General features: G+C 37.2%; 2 protein-coding genes across 4 annotated transcripts; both read left to right on the forward strand.

Moving 5' to 3' along the window:
• Positions 1-1,947: 1,947 nt before the first annotated feature.
• Positions 1,948-5,282, forward strand: LOC124162609. Its single transcript, XM_046539197.1, has 3 exons — positions 1,948-2,099; positions 2,817-2,994; positions 4,431-5,282. Exons 2-3 carry the CDS (start codon positions 2,868-2,870, stop codon positions 5,051-5,053), a joined length of 750 nt encoding a protein of 249 aa, XP_046395153.1. The 5' UTR covers positions 1,948-2,099; positions 2,817-2,867; the 3' UTR covers positions 5,054-5,282.
• Positions 5,283-10,893: 5,611 nt separating this feature from the next.
• On the forward strand, positions 10,894-19,767 carry LOC124162259. 3 transcript variants are annotated; one of them, XM_046538730.1, is made up of 3 exons: positions 10,894-10,976; positions 11,991-12,166; positions 18,768-19,767. In XM_046538730.1, exons 2-3 carry the CDS (start codon positions 12,040-12,042, stop codon positions 19,385-19,387), a joined length of 747 nt encoding a protein of 248 aa, XP_046394686.1. In that variant the 5' UTR covers positions 10,894-10,976; positions 11,991-12,039; the 3' UTR covers positions 19,388-19,767. The 3 variants fall into 3 exon arrangements, with proteins under 3 accessions (XP_046394686.1, XP_046394684.1, XP_046394685.1); XM_046538728.1 differs by having other exon boundaries at positions 10,913-11,106; XM_046538729.1 differs by having other exon boundaries at positions 10,913-11,106; positions 11,997-12,166.
• Positions 19,768-19,984: the final 217 nt, after the last annotated feature.

Genomic DNA, 19,984 nt, shown 5'->3' on the forward strand with positions numbered 1-19,984 from the left:
TCACATCTTAATGCCGTTTTACACGGGGCGCGTCATGCTCAATCTGACGTAGGTACGAAAGCGCAGACAAAATTGCTTTGTGTAAACCCTTGCATTGCTAGAACGCAGGCGAGAATGTGTGGATGCGAGATGGCAAAATAGCCCCTGCTCTGATTACGAGCTCGCATTCTCGCAATATCACAAATGTTTTCAGTGCTAACCTTCGCAATGACGTACCCTGTGTTGAACGACCTTATTTACACTCTGTAACGTGGACAGTACTATTACTCATTATTTACTCGGTGATGAGGTAAAAACAAAATAAAACGTAAAATGCGCACCCGCTAGTTCATGAAACCAACTAGTCGGTGGCCGTACCGTCACCTTTTTGCTGTCGGTACGGCTAACGACGATCACCTGTCCTCACGTCGATGCCGCACCGATCGGGTTCGTACAAAATCGCACCACTGCTTGCCGAAAGTCGGTGTAACGTCCCACCCGACGAATCGGTGCCGCACCGATCGGTTTTGAGATACAGAATACGGCCCCAGAATTGGTGAAGGAGTTCTGTTCATTGAGTAGCCGAGTAAAAAGGCTGTAATTACAATGTGTTTATCGGAAAGAATTGTGGAAACGTATAAATCCATTTCTGCTGATAATCGATGCAAAGAAAATTATTACTGAGGGCTGAAGATAATAGGCTAAAACCAACCTGAAACTCGGAAACCATAAACTTGAATTGGTGAAGGAGTTCTGCTACTTTGATAGCTGAGTGACCGACGCACGAAGCAAGAAGGGAATGGTAGAATAGCCCAAGCGTATAAAAATAAGTCTTCTAACTGCGGAGAATATAAACGTAGGAGCTAGGAGGCAATTCATTTGACTAGAGCATATTTGTCAATTGGATTGGGAGTGGAGCATGCTTCTTCATAGAAGAGAGGCTTGGACTATGAAAGCAGTGGAGAAATCAAGGTTAGAAGCATTCATGTTGTGGTCCCATATAAGAATAAAAAAGTGCAAATGCATTCATTGTGTGAGCAATGACGAAGTTCTAGGAAGAGCAGGAGAGAAGAGGAGTCTTTTGAAAATCTTGATAAGAAGACTGAACAATTAAAACGGCCACATCAGGAGACATTGGGGTAAAATGGTAGTTATTGTTGAAGGGCAAGGGGAAGGGAAGAACGGTGAAGGTATACAAAGGATAATATTCATAGCTCAGGTGAAGGAAAAAAGCAGAACAACTTTGTAGGGGTTAAAAGATTGGCCGATAGCAGAATTGAGTATAGAGCTTAGTAAAACCCATCTCTGATTGATGACTCTTGATGGCAATCCTGATTCTATTAAGCTTTTAGTTCCGCGAATTAATGTAATGGGGTTTAAAAAATTACCTCTACTTTCAACTAAATGTTATACAGTCAGTTTTATATTTATCAGAAAAAGTTAAGATAAATGTTATTTTCCTTTGTAACGTTTTAGAATGCGATCTATTTCATAAGTTCTAATAAAATGTTTCCCAGGGGCCGTAGTGTTCCCGGATGTTTTCGGATATTCCGTTTGGCGGTCTATGCTGAAAATGTTTAATTTAAGGAGCATTAAAACGATGTGTCATCTGAATCACTGTGTTATTTCCATCCAGCCACCTTCTTTGATATTATTACGGTCTATAATGTTCAGTCACGTTGCTTTTTCGGTAATTGCTATTTACAAATTTAAAAGACTGGCTAAGATTAATTTTATCGGGCAGTCATCGAAAGATCCCATTGAACCTTTCCATTTATGCCGTCGAAAACCTGTTTGGACCTCACTCTTTTGTATATTTATGGCCAAAAGTCCTCCATCCCCTGATTTTTAAATAGGCATATTTAAATTCAAGTTTATTCCTAACACAAGAGTCCTCTAGCGAAAGACTTTTGATGCGTTTTGAGACATTTAAATCGCGGAGCTCAGTTGCCTTTCGAAGACGGACGTAGAAAGGTTGCCAAGCAATTGAGAATTTCAAAAGTTTTTGCATTCATTGTGAAATCTTAGTTATTACGCTTTTTTCGAGACTTCTGAGAAGGAAGCCGCGACTGCCTAAGGTGTGAATTGACAAGTGATTATTGCTCACCGCTCAAGTCAAGGTATGATATCACTACTATTTTCAACCGAAATCTAACAGCACATTTTGAAGTCTTGTGAAAGCGAAAGTAATTAGTATGTGTAGAAGATACATAGATAGCGTAGAAAACATTGGAGAGATATTAGAATAAGGTGCATATTTTATTAAAATACCTTGGTGGCCTTTAACCCATTATGCCCCAATGTTTTCTCTAAGTAACATCGAAAATGTATCCATTTAAGCTCATTTGAGGGAAGATGTAAACTACATGTTCTTTTTTGCTATTAAGTTTAACGGTGAATTTATAACCTGCCACATTAATTATGATTTAGCAGGAAGTTTTCACTTTTTAAAGAGAAAAGTCTAAATTTTGTTACTCCCAGAAGAATCTCTGGGTAAGAAAGGGTAAAGAAGGTTTTGCCTTGCATATTTCTCTTATCCTCCAGTGTCTTCATTCTGATTCAAGGAGCGGTTTTTTGTGATTCCTTGAATAAAATCTGTCATAAATTCAAAAAGCTAAAAACATTAATAGCATGAGTAAGCAAACTACATTTGTAAATTATTCGAGTTTAAATATCAGTGAAGTTCGTGAAGTTTTTCGCCAAAACAATTAAAAATACGTGCTATTTCGAAAATCAAACTTCATCAATAATTGTGAATACTGTCTTTCACATACAATGATGTCTTTCATTAAAATCTAGAATTACCTGTGTAGAATATATTTTTTTGATTCCATTAGGAGCAGTTTTACGTCTCAGTAACCATTTTGTGAGAGGAATAAGTGACGATTATGAATCTTGGCCGCGAGGTGAATATTCCGTGGGCCATGGTGTCTTATGCGCTATTTTTAACGCAAGTTTCCATACACAGTGCCATGGAACTCAATGAGATATACTTTGACTTTTCATATGTCCGCGGTGAGTTTTTGATCCATTTAATTATCTTCTCACCTTATCCTGGGAGGTTTTTAGGATATTTTTAACTTGTTTCCACCATTACTATCATTTCCATTTCGATTTTATTCTCTTCCTAACGTAAATATTTGAAATTTCAAAGGTGTAATTATAGTTGGGAATGTAATTTATAATCACAGCAGAAGCATGTTATCATATCAGGAATGTAACGTCTGGATCTTTTCCGGCAAACAACAGCAGTGAAGATTTCTTGGGTCTCGCACCGGGTAAGGTCCTCCATATCTCCTTCCCACGTTTCGACAAGCAACTGGCCCATGAGATGAAACACTGGATTCCTGAATTTCTGAAGAGGATGGGTGAGTTCATCGTCGAAACGTTGGAATAAGATTGGAAGATATTACCGGTGCAAAACCCAAGAAATCTTTCTCTTTAAAGCAGGAAGTTTTAAGTGGGTGGAAAAAGGTCTGTTAATTATCTTTCTCCTTATCCTACCATGAGGCCCGATTTCTAGGCCGATCCTCTCCTATTTTATTCCCATCTAGCCCCAATAGTTCCAGAAACATATTTAGTCTAATCAGTTTGTTCTTTATTTTTGGTGCTTTGAGAACTCATGTCTACATTATTTCTTAATTGTTCAATATATTGTATTCTTTCTTCTTCTAAACTATCCCTATTCTTGATTTTCGAGTGTCTATTCTAATCAATATATCTGCTATAATTTATAATTCCTAAAAAATATTTTTTTCTTTTCATATCCTACGTAGCCTGTCATATAACCCTACAGAAATCTTCGTAAATAAATTACATTTCTCTTTTAGCATTCCTCTTATTCCATTCAGTTGATTTGACGAGTTTTCAAGTTACTTTATTTAAAAATACTAACGAGATTCTATTACTATTCCTCTCATTCTGACTAATTTATACTAGTTTTAATTTTCAATGAGAAGCATAACTTTAATTGTACATTTTCTGCAAACCATTCTGTACCGTGTAATGACATCTATTTTTAATTAAATGTGAGGATTTCACGATAAATCAGTACTCTTACGCGTTAAAACTTAGATATATATTTCTTGTGCTGTAGAAAATGGAAGAATACAGTGGTAAAGCGTTATGCAAAATATGCGGCCGCATTGGGCAGCATACAAAATGGGGCGCATAAGCGCTGGTTTATAAGCTCTAAAAATATCTGATTCAATATGTAAGAGCAAGTAGGTTAACATTTTATTTTTTTAGTTATTTATCGACAGTATATCATTGATTTTTTGTATTTGTTTTAAAATGTATCGGGTGAGAACCCCACCACCTCTCAGGTTATTTTTGTGAAAAATTTTGTTCACTTACATTAGAAAATTATTTTGAGCCAGCCCCGGAATAACATATTTCTTATGAATTTTCTGAGTGGTGCTCATCCTTTAAATTTCACATAAAAATTTCAGATGAGAATCCGAGGTTAGAGAAATTAGCCAATGCTGCTCAAAACCTTTCCATCAACGACGACGACATTTTCTGCACCAACGCCGAATTTCCCCAAGACGTGAGCTGCTTTTCAAGATCGTTTTTGGACGACTGGAATGAAATATACCTGGGATTTCAGCACAAGAGCCGAAAAAAAGTTGCTTGCGCCACCGCCCTGAAAAGAGAAGCAGCTAACAATACGATAAAGAATAGTATCGTCAAGTTCACCCATTCATTTACCGTATGTTATCCTGACGATTACAGACTGGAGCACCTTACAAATTTGCCGATCATCACAGAAAGGATAAGGAATGGTGAAATCAAGTTGATACTGGACAGGAGGCAAGCTAAATTCAGAATGGAAGACGTAAACACTTTTATCCTTCATGACACCGAAACTGATTTTAAAGTCTCTACGAAGGAGGTATATTTCCCCGCACGGAATATAGTGATAAAGATCGGAAATGAACGAGTAATGTTGGTGAGCTTTGAGCTGAACGGCTGGCGTCCGTTGTCGTCCATCGAAGGAAGGTATGATGAATCTGAGTTAAACACGGATTTATTGCCTTGTACAATTGATTTACGAGGACGCTGCCGGGGGTAAAACTATTATTTAGGAGTTTCCAAGTAGTAATTGCCTTGTCTAGTCAAGGCGAGACAACTTTTATGCTGGTACTGTGCACATAGCAATTTTTCTTTCACAAATTCATATTAAGACCAGTATTCTTGTCCTTGGAAAAAGAGAATGGAAATTAAAATCTCCCTGGTAAAGTATGCAACTCATAAGTATTAATAATAAAATATATAATACTATATGATTGGTGCACCATTAATTTGAAAATTAATGATAAAATAAATGATAAATATGAATATTAATGATAAAATAAATAATATACGTGAAAAGAAGTTGTTATTTATTGATTTATTTTCCAGTAAAATCTCCAGTTTTTTCGCGTGTACTAGGTAGCTGTCTTTTTCAACTAGGCTTGCTCTCAGAAACAGGTGAGTAAAAAGAAAAATCCGTCGCCTAGACTCGAACCCGGATCAGGAGTTTACATTTTGAGTGCCTCGGCCATTAATATAGCCATTCCAAGCATTGAAATTTTCATCAGTGTTGAGATTCCATAATATTCTCCTAACTTCCCAAAAAATTATTGAAAAGTGACATGTCAACCGACAAATATTCCAAGCGCATTCGGTGGGTTGCAGTGCAAATTATCCATTTTGTAATAGTTGAAACTCTGTCGTGTTTTTCATTTTTAAATGAAATTGGTTCCAAATATTAGACAAAATTACATACCCTAAATATGCGATTATAGTGATTGGCTATCACACTGCATAATTTTTCATTGACATCTTTTTCACCCTCTAATTCAATGACTTCCATCATCACAACCGAAGTATTAATGCATTTTTGAAACTAAACCGCATAATACGTAAAGAGTGTCAAATGAGGGAATGTAATATATTTTCTATATTCTATTGATGAAAATTTGCTCTATATAATTCCAGTATGTTGAAGTATATGAAATTAACCACCATTTCCTGGCAAAAGTACTTAATACCATTAAAAAATCATGAACAAACAAAATCGAATAATACGAATGCTCATTTTGAGTACTGTAGTTTTTAAGATAGCAAATGAATGCTGTACTTCAAGCCAAATCACGTTATTTACATGGTAGTCATGCAACTGCCATGATCTCCCCTCCCCAAGTACTCAGGTTCATGTCAATAGAGCGATGTATATTTTACGGATATTCCGATCAAATAGCAGTCCTGATCATTTTAGGCAGTGGCAAATATTTTCAGACACTAGGCTTATACATATTTTTTAGTTCCATGCGTTAGTATTTCTTATACCTCTTATCGCCGGTATGAAGAGTTTCAGCGAGGACGCTATAGCCTCAGTGACGAGCCGCGTGAAGAGCGACCAAAAACCGCCGCCAGTGAATAAAACGTGGATGCTGCACGTAACATGACAATGAGAGATCATCACGTTACATTTCATGAGATTCAGGCATCATTGGACATTTCACGGACCTAGGTTTAAAGATCTTACACGAAGGGTTAGGTGTTAAAAAATTGGCTTCCCGCTGAATACCGCACCTCCTCACAAAAGAACAAAAAGCAGTTCGAGTCAAATTGTGTCGAAATGCTCTACAAAAATTCAACTCGGGAGAAGCAAAGCACGTTCACAACATTGCAAGTGGTGATAAACCACGGATATATAGCTACGAGGTTGAATAAAAGCGCAAATCTTCAGTTTGCGTCTTCCAAAGTGAGCTCAAACCGGCAAAAGTTGTTCGCTCGTTTCCAAGAGAATGGTCGCATCGTTCGTTGCTAAATCAGAGCATATAGCAACGACTGCTCTTGAAAATTGAATGACTTGTAATGTTCAATGGTGTACAACCATTTGATTGCCGGAATTGATTGCCCAGCTTCGGAAATATAACCCAAATCGTCGCATTATGCACCATTATGACAATGCAGTTTAACTCACCGCTCAAGTCACAAAGTCGTTTATGGAACAGGAAACCGTCTAAATTCTAGATCATTCTCCATGCAGCCCAGACTTAAGCCCCAATGATTTTTCCGTATTCCCCACAACCAAGAATTTTCCACGAGGAAATCGCTTTCAGACGCCTGAAGAAGCGGTGATGCCTACAGAACAGCCATTTTGAATACCCCTACTTCGGTATGGAATAAATGTTATAACGACTGGTTCAATCGAAAGCAATAGTTCACAGACAATCGTGGAGAATACTTTGAAAAACAGAGAAAAAGATTGCGTTATTGTATCTCTAATATTTTTCTTCATCTCCGACACTTGAAAGGCTACCCTCGTAGGGAGAGTAATCGCAAATCTCAGTCCTTCGTTTTCAATGGTAAGCAGTAGACCTCTTGACTTTTTCCATTTACCCTAATTGGGCACGTCGAGTCATATTATCCGAATCCTATATGATTTTTTAAATTAAATAACGTCGTTCGAAATTGGAATGTTTTCTAGGCTACTTTTTCTTGCAATTATGCCGCTGAGTAAAGCTGAATTTTCAAAAAAGCTTCCTTTCGCTGGAACCGATGTTTTCACCCCACACCACAGTGAACACATTCGATTTTTTCCGCCTTTGACCCAACGATTTATACTGTTTTAGTCTTATATTAATCTGTTGTATAAATCGGGCTGATTTCTTCAAATGTTGTGAAGTTCAACACATTTCCCTCTATATATAAAATTTATGCTTTTGTAAAAAATCTTTGCTTTAATATTATACCGTTTTATAGGCATCGGCCACAGTTTATGTAATTGTTATAGTTTATCTAACGGCCAATTCAATCATAAAAATGTGTTAATCTTATTGTAACAACTTAATTAGAGAGTAGCGGTAAAAGACAACAATTATTGACAAAAAATTTCTGTAAATCGCAATAAACGCAACTCGAGTCATAATGACACGACGCAACCTGATACATCAGTTTTGGGGTGCGACCAAATAAGGGATAAGCTTACGTCTATGCCAGATTTCTGTCTAACCTTCCTTCTAACCCCACTTGTACTGCGCTAATTACTAAGGAAGTCGGAAGCCTCCTCCAAAATGCTCATCTAACGCTATCAGGGTGAGCAGCATTGCCTAAATACCGTTTTACACGGCGCACGTCATTGCGCAATCTGAATCGTCTAGGCTAGTAGGTCTGGGCTTAAATATAATTTGGAATCCAAAAAAAGCCTATAGATTTATTTTTAGGAGCACCTCTTACCAACGATCGAAATGTTTCCACTGCTTGATCAATGGAATTGAAAAATTCCTGATTTTAGTCGACGAAAGTTTCCTGAACGGCCATAGTTCTTTTCTGGCTGCACTGCGCAATCTGACGTAGGTGCGACAGCGACGAAAAAATTGTTTCATGTAAACCCGTGCATTGCTAGAACGCATGCGAGAACGTGTGGATGCAAGATGGCAAAATAGCCCCTGCTTTGATTACGAGCTCGCATTCTCGCAATTTCAAAAATGTTTTCAGTGCTAACCTTCGCAATGACGTACCCCGTGTTGAACGAACTTAATTACTCTGTGTTACGTGTACAGTATTACGGAAACATAATGACTGCATATCTGCTGAAAATCGAATCCAAGAAAAGTTTTAAGGCCGTTTTACACGAGGCCGTTTTACTTGCACAATCTGACGTGTGTACGAAGGCGCAGTCAAAATCGCGTATGCGAGAATGCGTGGCTGTGAGAAGACAGAACAGCCCGTTCTAATTTTGTTTATTCATTAGCGCAATTCCATGAAATTTCATAAGTTAATACAGTTCCACCCTGCGCAATTCCGTGCCCCGAGTAAAACGGCCTTTAGTGCGGAGCAGTTGATAAGAGACGAAAAATAACCTGTAACTCGGACATCTGCAGGAACGCACGAGACCTACTTAACTTCTATCCTTGGCAGTAGTTCCCAGCCACTGGCTGTCTGCTACTTATTCCATTTTTAAATTTTTTGTGGATAATTTTTAGTCATGGCATGTCTGGTAGTGATAATTATGGGAAGGGATGAGGGATGGAAGGAAGGCGATTTTGGAGAATCGTATAAAATCGTTTCAGGCTTCATTTTGTAGAATATTGCTATATCCATGGAAAAAACACAAATGGTAATTTCCATCCTATATAATTGAACACTTAACGACCGACTATGGTTTCGACACTTAGTGTAATTTTCAAGGAAGTTATTTTCCATAAAAATGACACAGAGTGTCTAAACCATGATTGGTCGTTAGGTGTTAAATTAAATAGTGTAAAACTTATCATTTGTGTTTTAGTCATGGATAGTCTTGGAGAATCATGTTTAGTTTTTGCAGATAGATTGAAATCCCAGGGGTGAGAGGAAAGATCGTCAGCAGTCCGAGGTAGTGATTTTGCAAATTTATGGAGAGAAATTTTTAAACGGTGTAGTAGGGGAGTGATTTTTAGATCTTTGAGAAGATTTTTATTGCTGATGAACCACGGATTGCCAGTTTTTCTGCGAACGATTACGTTTTCCGTTGCTTGCAGTTCCTTCAGGGAAGTCCTTAGGTGAGTGGAGCCAAACTGGCGATGAATGTGAGGAAATCGGTTAAATGGTGCTGGAGTAAAGTAAACCTGAATTGGTGAAGGAGTTCTGTTACTTGAGTAGCCAAGTGAAACTGCCTTAATTGCCAGTTAATGGGACAGTATTATGGAAACATAGTAACTGCATTTCTGCAGAAAATTGACGTAATTAAAATTATTAGTGTGGACCTGAAGGTAATGAGCGAAAACCATCCTGAAACTCGGATACCATAAAATTGAATTGGTGAAGAGGTTCTTCTACTTAGGTAGACCAACGAACAAAGCAGGAAGAAATAGTAGAATATCCCAAGCGTAGAAAAATAAGTGTCTTCTAACTGCGGAAAATGTAAACGTTGTAGTTAGGACATAATTCATCAGAGCTGGAGCATATTTGTCTATGAGAATGGGAGTGGAGCATGCTTCTTTATAAAAGAGAGGCTTGGACGATGATAGCAGTGGAGATATCAAGGTTAAAAGCATTCATATTGTGGTGCCATATACGAATGAATAAGAGCATATGGATTGATCGCGTGAGCAATGAGGAAGCTCTAGGAAGAGTAGGAGAGAATATGAGTCTTTTGAAAATCTTGATAAGGAGACTGAACGATTAACACGGCCACATCAGGAGACATTGGCGTCAATTGGGAGTAATTGCTGAAAAGCAAGGGGAAGGGAAGAAAGGAAAAGGTAGACAACGGATAACATTCATAGCTCAGGTGAAGGAAGAAAGCAGAACAATGTTATTGGGGTTAAAAGATTAGCCGATAGCAGAATTTAGTAGAGAGATTAGTGAAACCAATCTCGGTTTTGATGACTCTTGATGACAATTCTGATGCTCTCAAGCTATTATTTTCCGCGAAAGAATTTCTTGCTGTTTAAAATTTTACTCCTATTTCCAACTTAATATTATACAGCTAGTTTCTTATTTACGTGGAAAAAAATAAAGCTGAATCTTATTTTCCGTTGTACTTTTTCGATTCCGATCTATTGCATCTGTACTCATAAAATTTTTCCCATGGGCCGTAGTGTGTTCCCGGATATTTTCGGATATACCGTTTGGATGCAATCCTTAAAATATTTAATTTATCGAGCATTAAAACGATGTGTCATCTGAATCACTGAGTTATTTCTATCCAGCTGCTTTTTTATATTATTACGGTCTATACCGTTCAGTCACGTGGTTTTATGAGTAAGTGCTATTTATAAAGTGAAAAGACAGGCTAAGATTAATTCACCGGTTAAGCTACGAAAGATCCCACTGAACTTTTCCATATACGCCGTCGAAAACCTGTTTGGTCCTCGCTCACTCTTTTGTGATTCTTTAAATTCACGTTTATTCCTAACACAAGAGACCTCTAGCGAAAGTCTTTCGACACGTTTTGAGTCATTTGAATCCCGGATCTCAGTTGCCATTCGAAGACGGACGTGGAAAGTTTACCAAACCATTGAGTATATCAAAATTGTTTGCATTAATTGTGAAGTCTTAGATATTACGCTTCTTTCGAAACTTCTGAGAAGGTAGCCGCGACTGCATATCGTGTTAGTTATAAAGTGATTATTGCTCACCGCTCAAGTCAAGGTATGATATCACAAGATACTATTTTGCAACCGAAATCTAGCTGCACACTTTGAAGCCTTGTGAAAGCGAAAGGAATTAGTATGTGTAGAAGATACGTATATAGTGTAGAAAATAGTAGAAAGATATTAGAATGAGATCGCGCATAATTTATGAAAATACCTTGGTGGCTATTAACCCATTATGACCTTATGTTCGTCTTAGTAACTTCAAAAATGTACATATTTTCAGCTCTTTCAGGAAAGATTTAATCTACCTCTTCTTTTTATGCTGTAAAGTTTAATTGCGATATGTGATGCTGCCGTAGTAATCGTGATTGAGTAAAAAAATTTCAATTTTTTTTAAAGTGAGAAGTCAATAAATTTTATTTTTCCCAATAGTAGCTCTGGACTAGAAAGCGTTAAGAAGGTTTTGCCCAGCATATTCCTCTAACCCTGCAGTGTCTTATTTTGAATTAAGAAGCAGTTTTTTGTGATGCATTGAATAAAATCTTTCATAAATTAATGAAAAAAATGCACAATACTAAATAAAATCATTAGCATAAGTAAGTAACAACAGTTGAATTCATTGACGTTGAGGTATGTTAAATTAAGTGACGTTATAAAATACACTTGCCATTTGTAGGGAAATAATTTCTCAATTCTCAAGTTGTATATGTAAAAGCTTCTTCAGTTCTGCAGGATAAAGATGTTTCTCGATTATTCCAGTTAAAATATCAGTTATCACTAATCCGTGAAATTTTTCGCTAAAACAATTGAACATACGTGCTTTTTGAAGCATCAAACTTCAGCAGTAATTGTGATCAATGCCTTTTAGATAGAACCCTGATGTCTTTTATTAAATTTATAATTGCTTATCTAGAATATATATTTTTTCTATTAAATAAGGAGCAGTTCTACGTCTTTGGTGACCATTTTGTGAGAGGAATAGGTGACCATGAATCTTGGCCGAGGGGTGAATATTCCATGGGTCATTGTGTCTTATGCGTTATTTTTAACGCAAATTTCCGGACAAAGTGCCCTGGGACTCAATGAGATATACTTCGACTACTCATATATCCGTGGTGAGTTTCTGATGCATTTTAATTATCTTATCGGTGCATCCCGGGAGGTTTTTATTATTATTATCATTATTATTATTATATATATTTTTTTCCACAATATTTACTTGGAGGTCTGCCAGCGTCGGGCCTTGCCAAGAATGTTATATATTGCGCTTCTTTTAATTTTTAATTGTTCAATTCCAAAATTAAGTGATGAATGTATTATTCCTGTTGATGATATTACTATGGGGATGATGGTGACCACGTCCTGTTTCCATTTTATTTGCCTTGGGAGGTCTTGATATTTTTATTTCTTTTCCTCGTATTCCTTTTTAAGGTTGTGGTCAGCCGTAACTGCTATTTCAATTATAAATTTCTGCTTTTCTTTTTTTTAATACAGATTATGTCCGGTCTAGTATGCTGAACAGGTTTGTCTGTGTAAATTGTGTTGTCCCAGTATAATTTGTAATTTTCATTTTCCAGCACTGTAGCAGGGGTGAACAGGTAATATGGTTCATGATCCATTTTTAATCCGGTAACATACGCTACTTCTAAATAAATAATTTTGCATATAATTTTGTGTCTTTTGGTGTATTCATTACCAACTAGAACCGTACATTTGCTAATTATGTGTTCTATCGTTTCTCTCTTTGCATTACATTTACGGCATAGGTCATTTAATATGCATCCGTCTTTGATTATATATTTCCTATAATTCTTCGTACCAGTTACTCTTTCCTGAATAGCTACCATTGTCCCCCCCGTTTAATCTACCGATTTGATCGATAGATTTTTCTTCCTCATAGGAAAATCTACTAAAATTGGTAGCATATTAATTGCGTAAGCTTGGTTTCGTTAGTAGTAGGACCTGCCCGCCTTTGTGACGGTGCAGGATTCCTCGTCCCTTCCTTCCTTCCCCGTCCTTTCCCTGGAGGCGTCGTCGGGCTCTCATCGCGGCGGCGCCTCCTTTCCTTGTTCCTTCCCGTCCTTCCCCTTCTGGTGGCAGAGGAGAAAAGCTTATCGCTTATAGTCCCTGCCCCAGGAGTGTATCCTGCGAACCCGTCCCAAGGGTTTCGTTCCTATTGTCCCCCCCGTTTCCTTATGTAGCTCACCTCTTTTTAACCTGTCATTTGATAGTGAGGTGTCTACGCATTCCTGATGAAGGAATTTGTGATGTATCCCATGTAACTGCTTGCTTTTCCATATGTCTTCTAGATCCTCTATTTTTTCTTCATCTACTGATTTGTCTCTGACATTAAGCTGGAGTGGTGTTGCTTTATCATAATTTTTTATGACTGACTTATAGAGGTTAGCCGTCTCGCCTTTTTGGAAGAATTAATTTCTAAATTTATCTATAATTCTGTAATATAGGTTCTTAATGCGTATTAAACCTCTACCACCATTTTTTCTTTTAATGTATAACCTTTCGATAGCAGCATTTGGATGATGTGCTTTGTAATCTGTTAAAGCTTTCCTTGTCAATCTATCTAGGTCTTCTCAATCTGTATTGGTCCAATGAATTACACCAAATGTATGTTAAAGTTGGAACAGCAAATCTATTTATGGCTTTTGTTGTATTCCTGCTATTAAACTGGGTTTTAAGTATAAGTTGAAGCCTATTCTTATATTCTCTTGTGACTTTTTCCTTAATTTCTTTCTGTGTGATTTGAGTGTTCTGCAGTATGCCAAGATATTTATATTTTTCATGTTCTCCCATGTTTTCGATTTTTCCGCTACCTAAAAGAATATCTTGCCCTTTAACGTATCTCCCTTTATTAATTTCTAATTTTCTGCATTTATCTATTCCAAATTTCATACATATGTCATTACTAAAGCTTTCCGTTACTTTCAACATATAATTTAACTCCTTCTGATTGTGGGCATATATCTTTAGATCATCCATGCAGAAAAGGTGATTAATCATATGTGTCTGATTTCTATCAATTTTTAATTTGAATCCATGTTTTGTTGAATTTAATATATTTGATAAAGTGTTGACAGCTAGGCAGAACCCTAATGGGCTCAGTTAATCCCCTTGAAATATTCCTTTTTTTATTCGGATATTACTACTTTGAATTTGACCTCGAGAGGTATTCAATACCAACTGAGTTTGCCACTTATTCATTACTGTGTTTAAAAATTCCACAACTGAAATATCTATTTTGTTAATTTATTAGATTTCTTTTAGCCAATAATGTGGAACTGAATCGTATGCCTTTTGGTAGTCTATGTATGCTATCAATAGATTTCTCTTGGCCTTCTTCACAGTTTTCATAATTACACTGTCGAGTATCAATTGCTCTTTGCACCCTTGAGATTTCTTTTTACATCCCTTTTGTCCCTCTGACAGGATGTCATGTATCTTAATATGCTTGTAAATCATTTTTGCCAAAATTGATGATAGTATTTTATAGATTGTGGGTTGACATGCAATGGTCTATATTTATTTGGATCCATTGTATTATCGGCTTTCGGTTTTAGGTATGTTATTCCTTGTGTGAGGAAGTTTGGTGAGGATCCTGGGTTTTTAAGGATCTCGTTTAGACCAAGCTTTAGACTTATGTGGATGGATGTGAATTTTTTATACCAATAATTCTGGATTGTATCTGCCCCTGGTGCTTTCCAACTTTGTGTGTTTCTTACACTCTCCAATACACCATTTTTTGTAATTTGTATTACACCCATTTCTTCAACTTCTCTCATCCTGTTCCTCTCTTCTTTAATCCAACTTGTCTCTTCTATCCTTTGATCAGCATCGTCAGCCCATATACTCGCCCAATGGGATTCTAGGTCAACAATGTTTGGGTGCTCCAAATTTTTATCATTCGCTTTAATTAATTTCTGATAAAAAAATTCTCATTGTTATGAAATGAGCTATTATCTGGTCTTCTTTTGTAGCTCTGTAAGTATTTCTTTACTCTAGCACTTTGCGTGCCATGGACGTAATATTACGTCCTGCTAATCTGTTTGAGGATTTCCATGGACGTAATATTACGTCTTTCCATTTAATTGGCTTGTGTGCGTGAAGCCGTAATATTTCGCCCGTGGTACTTTTCCAGTTTACTGCTTAGTGGCTTTGTTTTTTCAAAAATCAACTGCTCGGTGGAAAAAGAATTCACTTCACGTCTTGAGGAAGAAAAGTCCTCTGTAACTACCGGCATCCTCATCTTAGGCCACTTAGTGTGAAAGTTGTTTGGGCCAATGGGCAGTTTGTTGAGGGTGCATTGACCCTTTTTGTCATCCAGGATTTAAAATGCTTTGCTTAGAACAATGCTTTTTTATGATTTCCATGCTTTAAATAGTTCAAGTTGAGCGTATTAAAAAAATTATTACGCATGTTAAAGCGGTACATCATATGTTGCAACTTTTTTTATTTTTCAAAAACAGTATGTTTTCATTGTTCAATTATATATTTTAAAAAATTAGCAATAAATGTTATCTAACATATTCATGGAGATTTAGGGGGTGAAAATTGAAAAAAAAACTTAAAAAAGCATTAAAATAACCATTGTTCTTTGTTTTTTATGACATTTGATATGGTATCTAATGTAAAAGTTTTTAAGGGATGAGTACACTGTTCACACCTCCTATTATGTAAAGGATTAATTTAACATCAAATATAAGAGGGTTAGGGGGTTTACGGGTTATAATACTCGTGTACCCCCTTCCCTTTTAGGAAGTGGCATGGAGAGTAGGCCGGCCCTTATTTTTCATAATTGCGAAAAGTTATGTTTTCCTGGTCTCAAAATGATCCAAATGGTGTTCATATTCACGTATTAAAATTTGGTTACTTTAAAATAACGGCAACCCGTGCCCCAAGGGCCCTAAGTACTAAGGACCCTCAATTGAGTTTTTTGGGGCCGAAAAAGCACTATTTCTATGTAAAACGTAAAAGTAAAGCCCTTTAGGGCCGATTTTCTGTTTGTTTTGACCTATCTGTAAGCGTTTAGGAGATATCGTCCGTCGTAAAGCAATCCCCCCCTTAGGGCGCCACCCCGCACCGCGGCACCGCTGAGGTATGTCCCGCACCACTTACTAGAGACTTCCCCTCAACCCCCTCCCCTCCCTCGGCAAAGACTTTGCTCCTAATGACAAGATTTACGTGCTAGTGGTACAGTATTGAATAGGTTGTTCCTCTTGTGTCATGATTAATGTTGTTAAAGCCTATAATGTCAATTTTAACCCTTCAATGCCGTCCTATGTACTGGATACCGGCCCCTTAATCGTTGATTTTTGCCGCCATATGGCCGCGAACCATTCCAGCAGGCTTTTTTCAAAAGTGCTTTTTATGTACAAAATATTATAAGCATGTGTTACAAATGTGTCTATGAATAATAAAGGAATGAAGGGAATGAGCAGGGCTTCCAGGGATCCAACAGTAAATAGAAATATTCAAGGAAGAAGAAACGAGGCAGTCAGTTCACGGATGTAGTTCACTGTGGATAGATAGAGATAGTTCTTGTGTACAGTGTGCAAAGGATAGGAAGTGCTAAGGTTTTTAGGATGTAAGGAGAAAAGTGGTGAAATAAATACTTTATCATGAACGTGACGTTCATTTTAAGAATAGACCAACAAGGAAAGGCATGTAATCAAGACTAAATCCAGGCATTGAACTGGTTGGAAAAGAAAGTGAAGAAATACTCGGCTCAAATTTACCGACAGTGAGAGAAGTACTATGTGTTTTCTCTATCACCTAATGGGTTCGAAATTTGTAAGACTTAGTGCGAGAAAAACCGTGAGAAATGCGTCTCATCCATAGTATAAAACTAGAATTCCTGTTGTTACGGAAAATAAGGAAAAGTTAGAAAAATGACGCAAAGAATGGATGAACGTGCAACGACATAAAGAGAGCGCGAACTACAGTGGAGATGAAGAGAAGAGAATCTTTCGTAACAAAACTTGATGTTTTGCATGGCATTGCAAGGAGCGGTACCATTGAATTTCTGACGCGTGTGGGGTTATATTCTTTAAGTTCTTTCTTTATTTTTCTAGCGTGTGTTCGATTTAGCGTGTTATTTTTTTATTTGGATAAAGTGTTTTTGTTTTGCTCGATTCTGCAAAAATCATCCCAATTCATTTTATAACACCTATGGAGATTTAGTGCTTAAAGACCAGAGGAAAGCGATGACTACAACTGTGCGGAAATCTTATGAACTTTATTTCGGGTAAAAAATTGGTGACCAAGACAAATTATGCAAATTCTGTTACAGTGGTTTTCATAGAAGTCTTTTTGAATGGCTAAACTGGGAAAATCATTCCCTAAATTTCGGAGTGCCAATGGTTTCAGTTGAACCTGCTTGCCATTTAACGGATTTCTAATTTTGCGAAACCGACACTATGGGTTTAAAAAAACAATCCTGAAATGATTTATCTGAGTTTACCGTCAGCAATTCGCCCGGTGAAGCATACTGATGCTATTCCTATCCCTAAAGCTCAAGCTACTAGCACCCTCGATGATTCTGATGTCTTAGTGAACGAAGCTACACCGGAAGTGGTAGCAGGTCCTAGCCACCGAGATGAATATTACAGCCCTGATGAAGAAGAACCCCAGACTAGTCAAAAAGGGCACCTCATCCCATAACACGAGAACCTAAGTGATTTAATACAATATTTAGACTTAGCAAAGGGTAGAGGGCTTCTTGGCCCGCATTTGCATCAGTGGAATCTTATGGCCGATAGTATGAATGTTTCTTATTACGGAGGCAGACAGTCAACCCTCGCTCAATTTTTTTCAACGGATGATGAATATGATGAATATGATCTGATTTTTTGCACTGATATTGAAGCACTGATGAGGGAATTAGCAATTAAGAATGTTTTAGACCAATGGAGGCTATTTATCGACTCGTTGAAGATAAGTTTAATCGTTGTTTTACTGAACAACGGCCACGATTTACCTTCGGTTTCTGTTGGATATGCCACTGTTTTAAAGGAAACCTATATTCAAGATTTTTGTGGCAGCTCTTTATAACACCTACCCATCCTATACCACTCGTGTACCACCTTCCCCTTTTATATTTTATGTTAAATTAATTCTTTACATAATAGGAGGTGTGAACAGTGAATTCATCCCTTAAAAACTTTTACATTAGATACCATATCAAATGTCATAAAAAACAAAGAACAATTGTTATTTTAATGTTTTTTTTAAGTTTAGTTTTCAATTTTAAAACCCTAAATCATCAACCCCTGTGAAGTTTGTCACTTTCTTGGCCCTGATAGCTTTAAAACGTCAGTTATTTCAATTAAAAGCAGAAAACTTTAATAAAAGTCCCTTCAAAAGCGATAAGCTTAGATAAGGGGTTGTTTTCCCAATTTAGGGGCAGCTCGTAAAAATAGAGGGTGATAGAAAAAAAGGAGGTCATTTTCGGATTCAGCGACCTAAAATTAGCCAGAAACAACCTAAATTGTAGCCAGGCATTTTTGAACTATTGTTTTTCAGAACAGTGTTATTTGAATTTCAAATATATTGGGAGAGAATGACTACTGTCTCTCACCTTATTTTTGTGAGGAATTTTGTTGTTACAATAGAAAATTGTCTAAAACTGGCCGAGGAATTACATATTTCTTTATGAATTTTCAGATTTATCTTCATCCTTTAAATTTTATATTAAAATTTCAGATGGTATTCCGAGGATAGACAAATTGACCAGTGCTGCTCAAAACCTTTCCATCAACGACGACATTTTGTGCACCAACGCCGAATTTCCCCAAGATGTGAGCTGCTTTGTAAGATTTTATTTCAACGACTGGACTGAGATATACCTGGGATTTCAGCATAAGAGCCGAAAAAATGTAGCTTGCGCCACCGCACTGAAAAGAGAAACAGCTAACACTACGATAAAGAATAAATTCATCACGTTCACCCATTCATTCACCGTGTGCTATCCTGACGATGACAGACTGGAGGACCCTACAGACTTGCCAATAATCACAGACAGGATAAGGAATGGTGAAATCAAGTTGATACTGGACAGAAGGCAAGCTAAATTCAGAATGGAAGACGTAAAAACTTTTATCTCTCGTTACGCCGAGCGGTTTTTTAAAACCTCTATGAAGGAGGTGTTTGTCCCCACACGGAATATCGTGATTAAGCTCGGAAATGAACGAGTAATGCTAGTGAGCTTTAAGCGAAGCGCTGAGCGTCACTGGGCGTCCATCGTAGGAAGGTATGATGAGTCCGAGTCAAACATAGATTTATCGCCTTGCACCATTGATGCACGAGGACGCTGCCGGGGGTAAAACTGTTATTTAGGAGATAGCCTCGTGTAAACAACGTAAGGGATAACTTTTATGCTGGCACCGTGCACATAGCAAGTTTTCTTTCACATATTCACTTAAAGACCATGTATTTCTGTTCCAAGCAAAAGAGGTTGGAAATTGAAGTCTCACTTGTAAAGCATAAAATTCATTAGTATCAATAATAAAATATGTACTACTTTATAATTAGCGCACCATTAATTTGAAAAGTTTATGATTATTAATGATAAAATGGATAATGTAAGTATAAAGAAATTGTGATTCCTTTATTTATTTTGAAGTGATATCTCCTATTTTTCTCGTGTATTGCATAGCTGTCTTTGCTTGGCTTGCTTCATGAAAGAAAAAAAAATGAAAAATCATCAATTTTTATATTTCTTTGTGGGGGGGGAGGTCCGGACCCCCTTCCACCCCCTCCCCTCCCGAAATCCGAAATATAAAAAAACATTCACTTCGCCTCCTTAAAGGAAAAATTGAAAAAATCATCAATTTTTATATTTCGGGGGGGTCTCGTGAGTCGGCCCCCCCCCCCCCCGACCCACCAAAATATAAAAACACATTTCCAGCCTTATAAAAGAA

The sequence above is a fragment of the Ischnura elegans genome, chromosome 7 (assembly GCF_921293095.1).
Source record: "Ischnura elegans chromosome 7, ioIscEleg1.1, whole genome shotgun sequence".
In the NCBI taxonomy this organism is placed as follows: Eukaryota; Metazoa; Arthropoda; class Insecta; order Odonata; family Coenagrionidae; genus Ischnura; species Ischnura elegans.

Coding starts and splice junctions, on each gene's coding strand:
- LOC124162609 (XM_046539197.1), top strand. CDS start 2,868: ATGAATCTTGGCCGCGAGGTGAATATTCCGTGGGCCATGGTGTCTTAT. Junction 2,995..4,430: donor TGACTTTTCATATGTCCGCG/GTGAGTTTTTGA, acceptor TAAAAATTTCAG/ATGAGAATCCGAGGTTAGAG.
- LOC124162259 (XM_046538730.1), top strand. CDS start 12,040: ATGAATCTTGGCCGAGGGGTGAATATTCCATGGGTCATTGTGTCTTAT. Junction 12,167..18,767: donor CGACTACTCATATATCCGTG/GTGAGTTTCTGA, acceptor TTAAAATTTCAG/ATGGTATTCCGAGGATAGAC.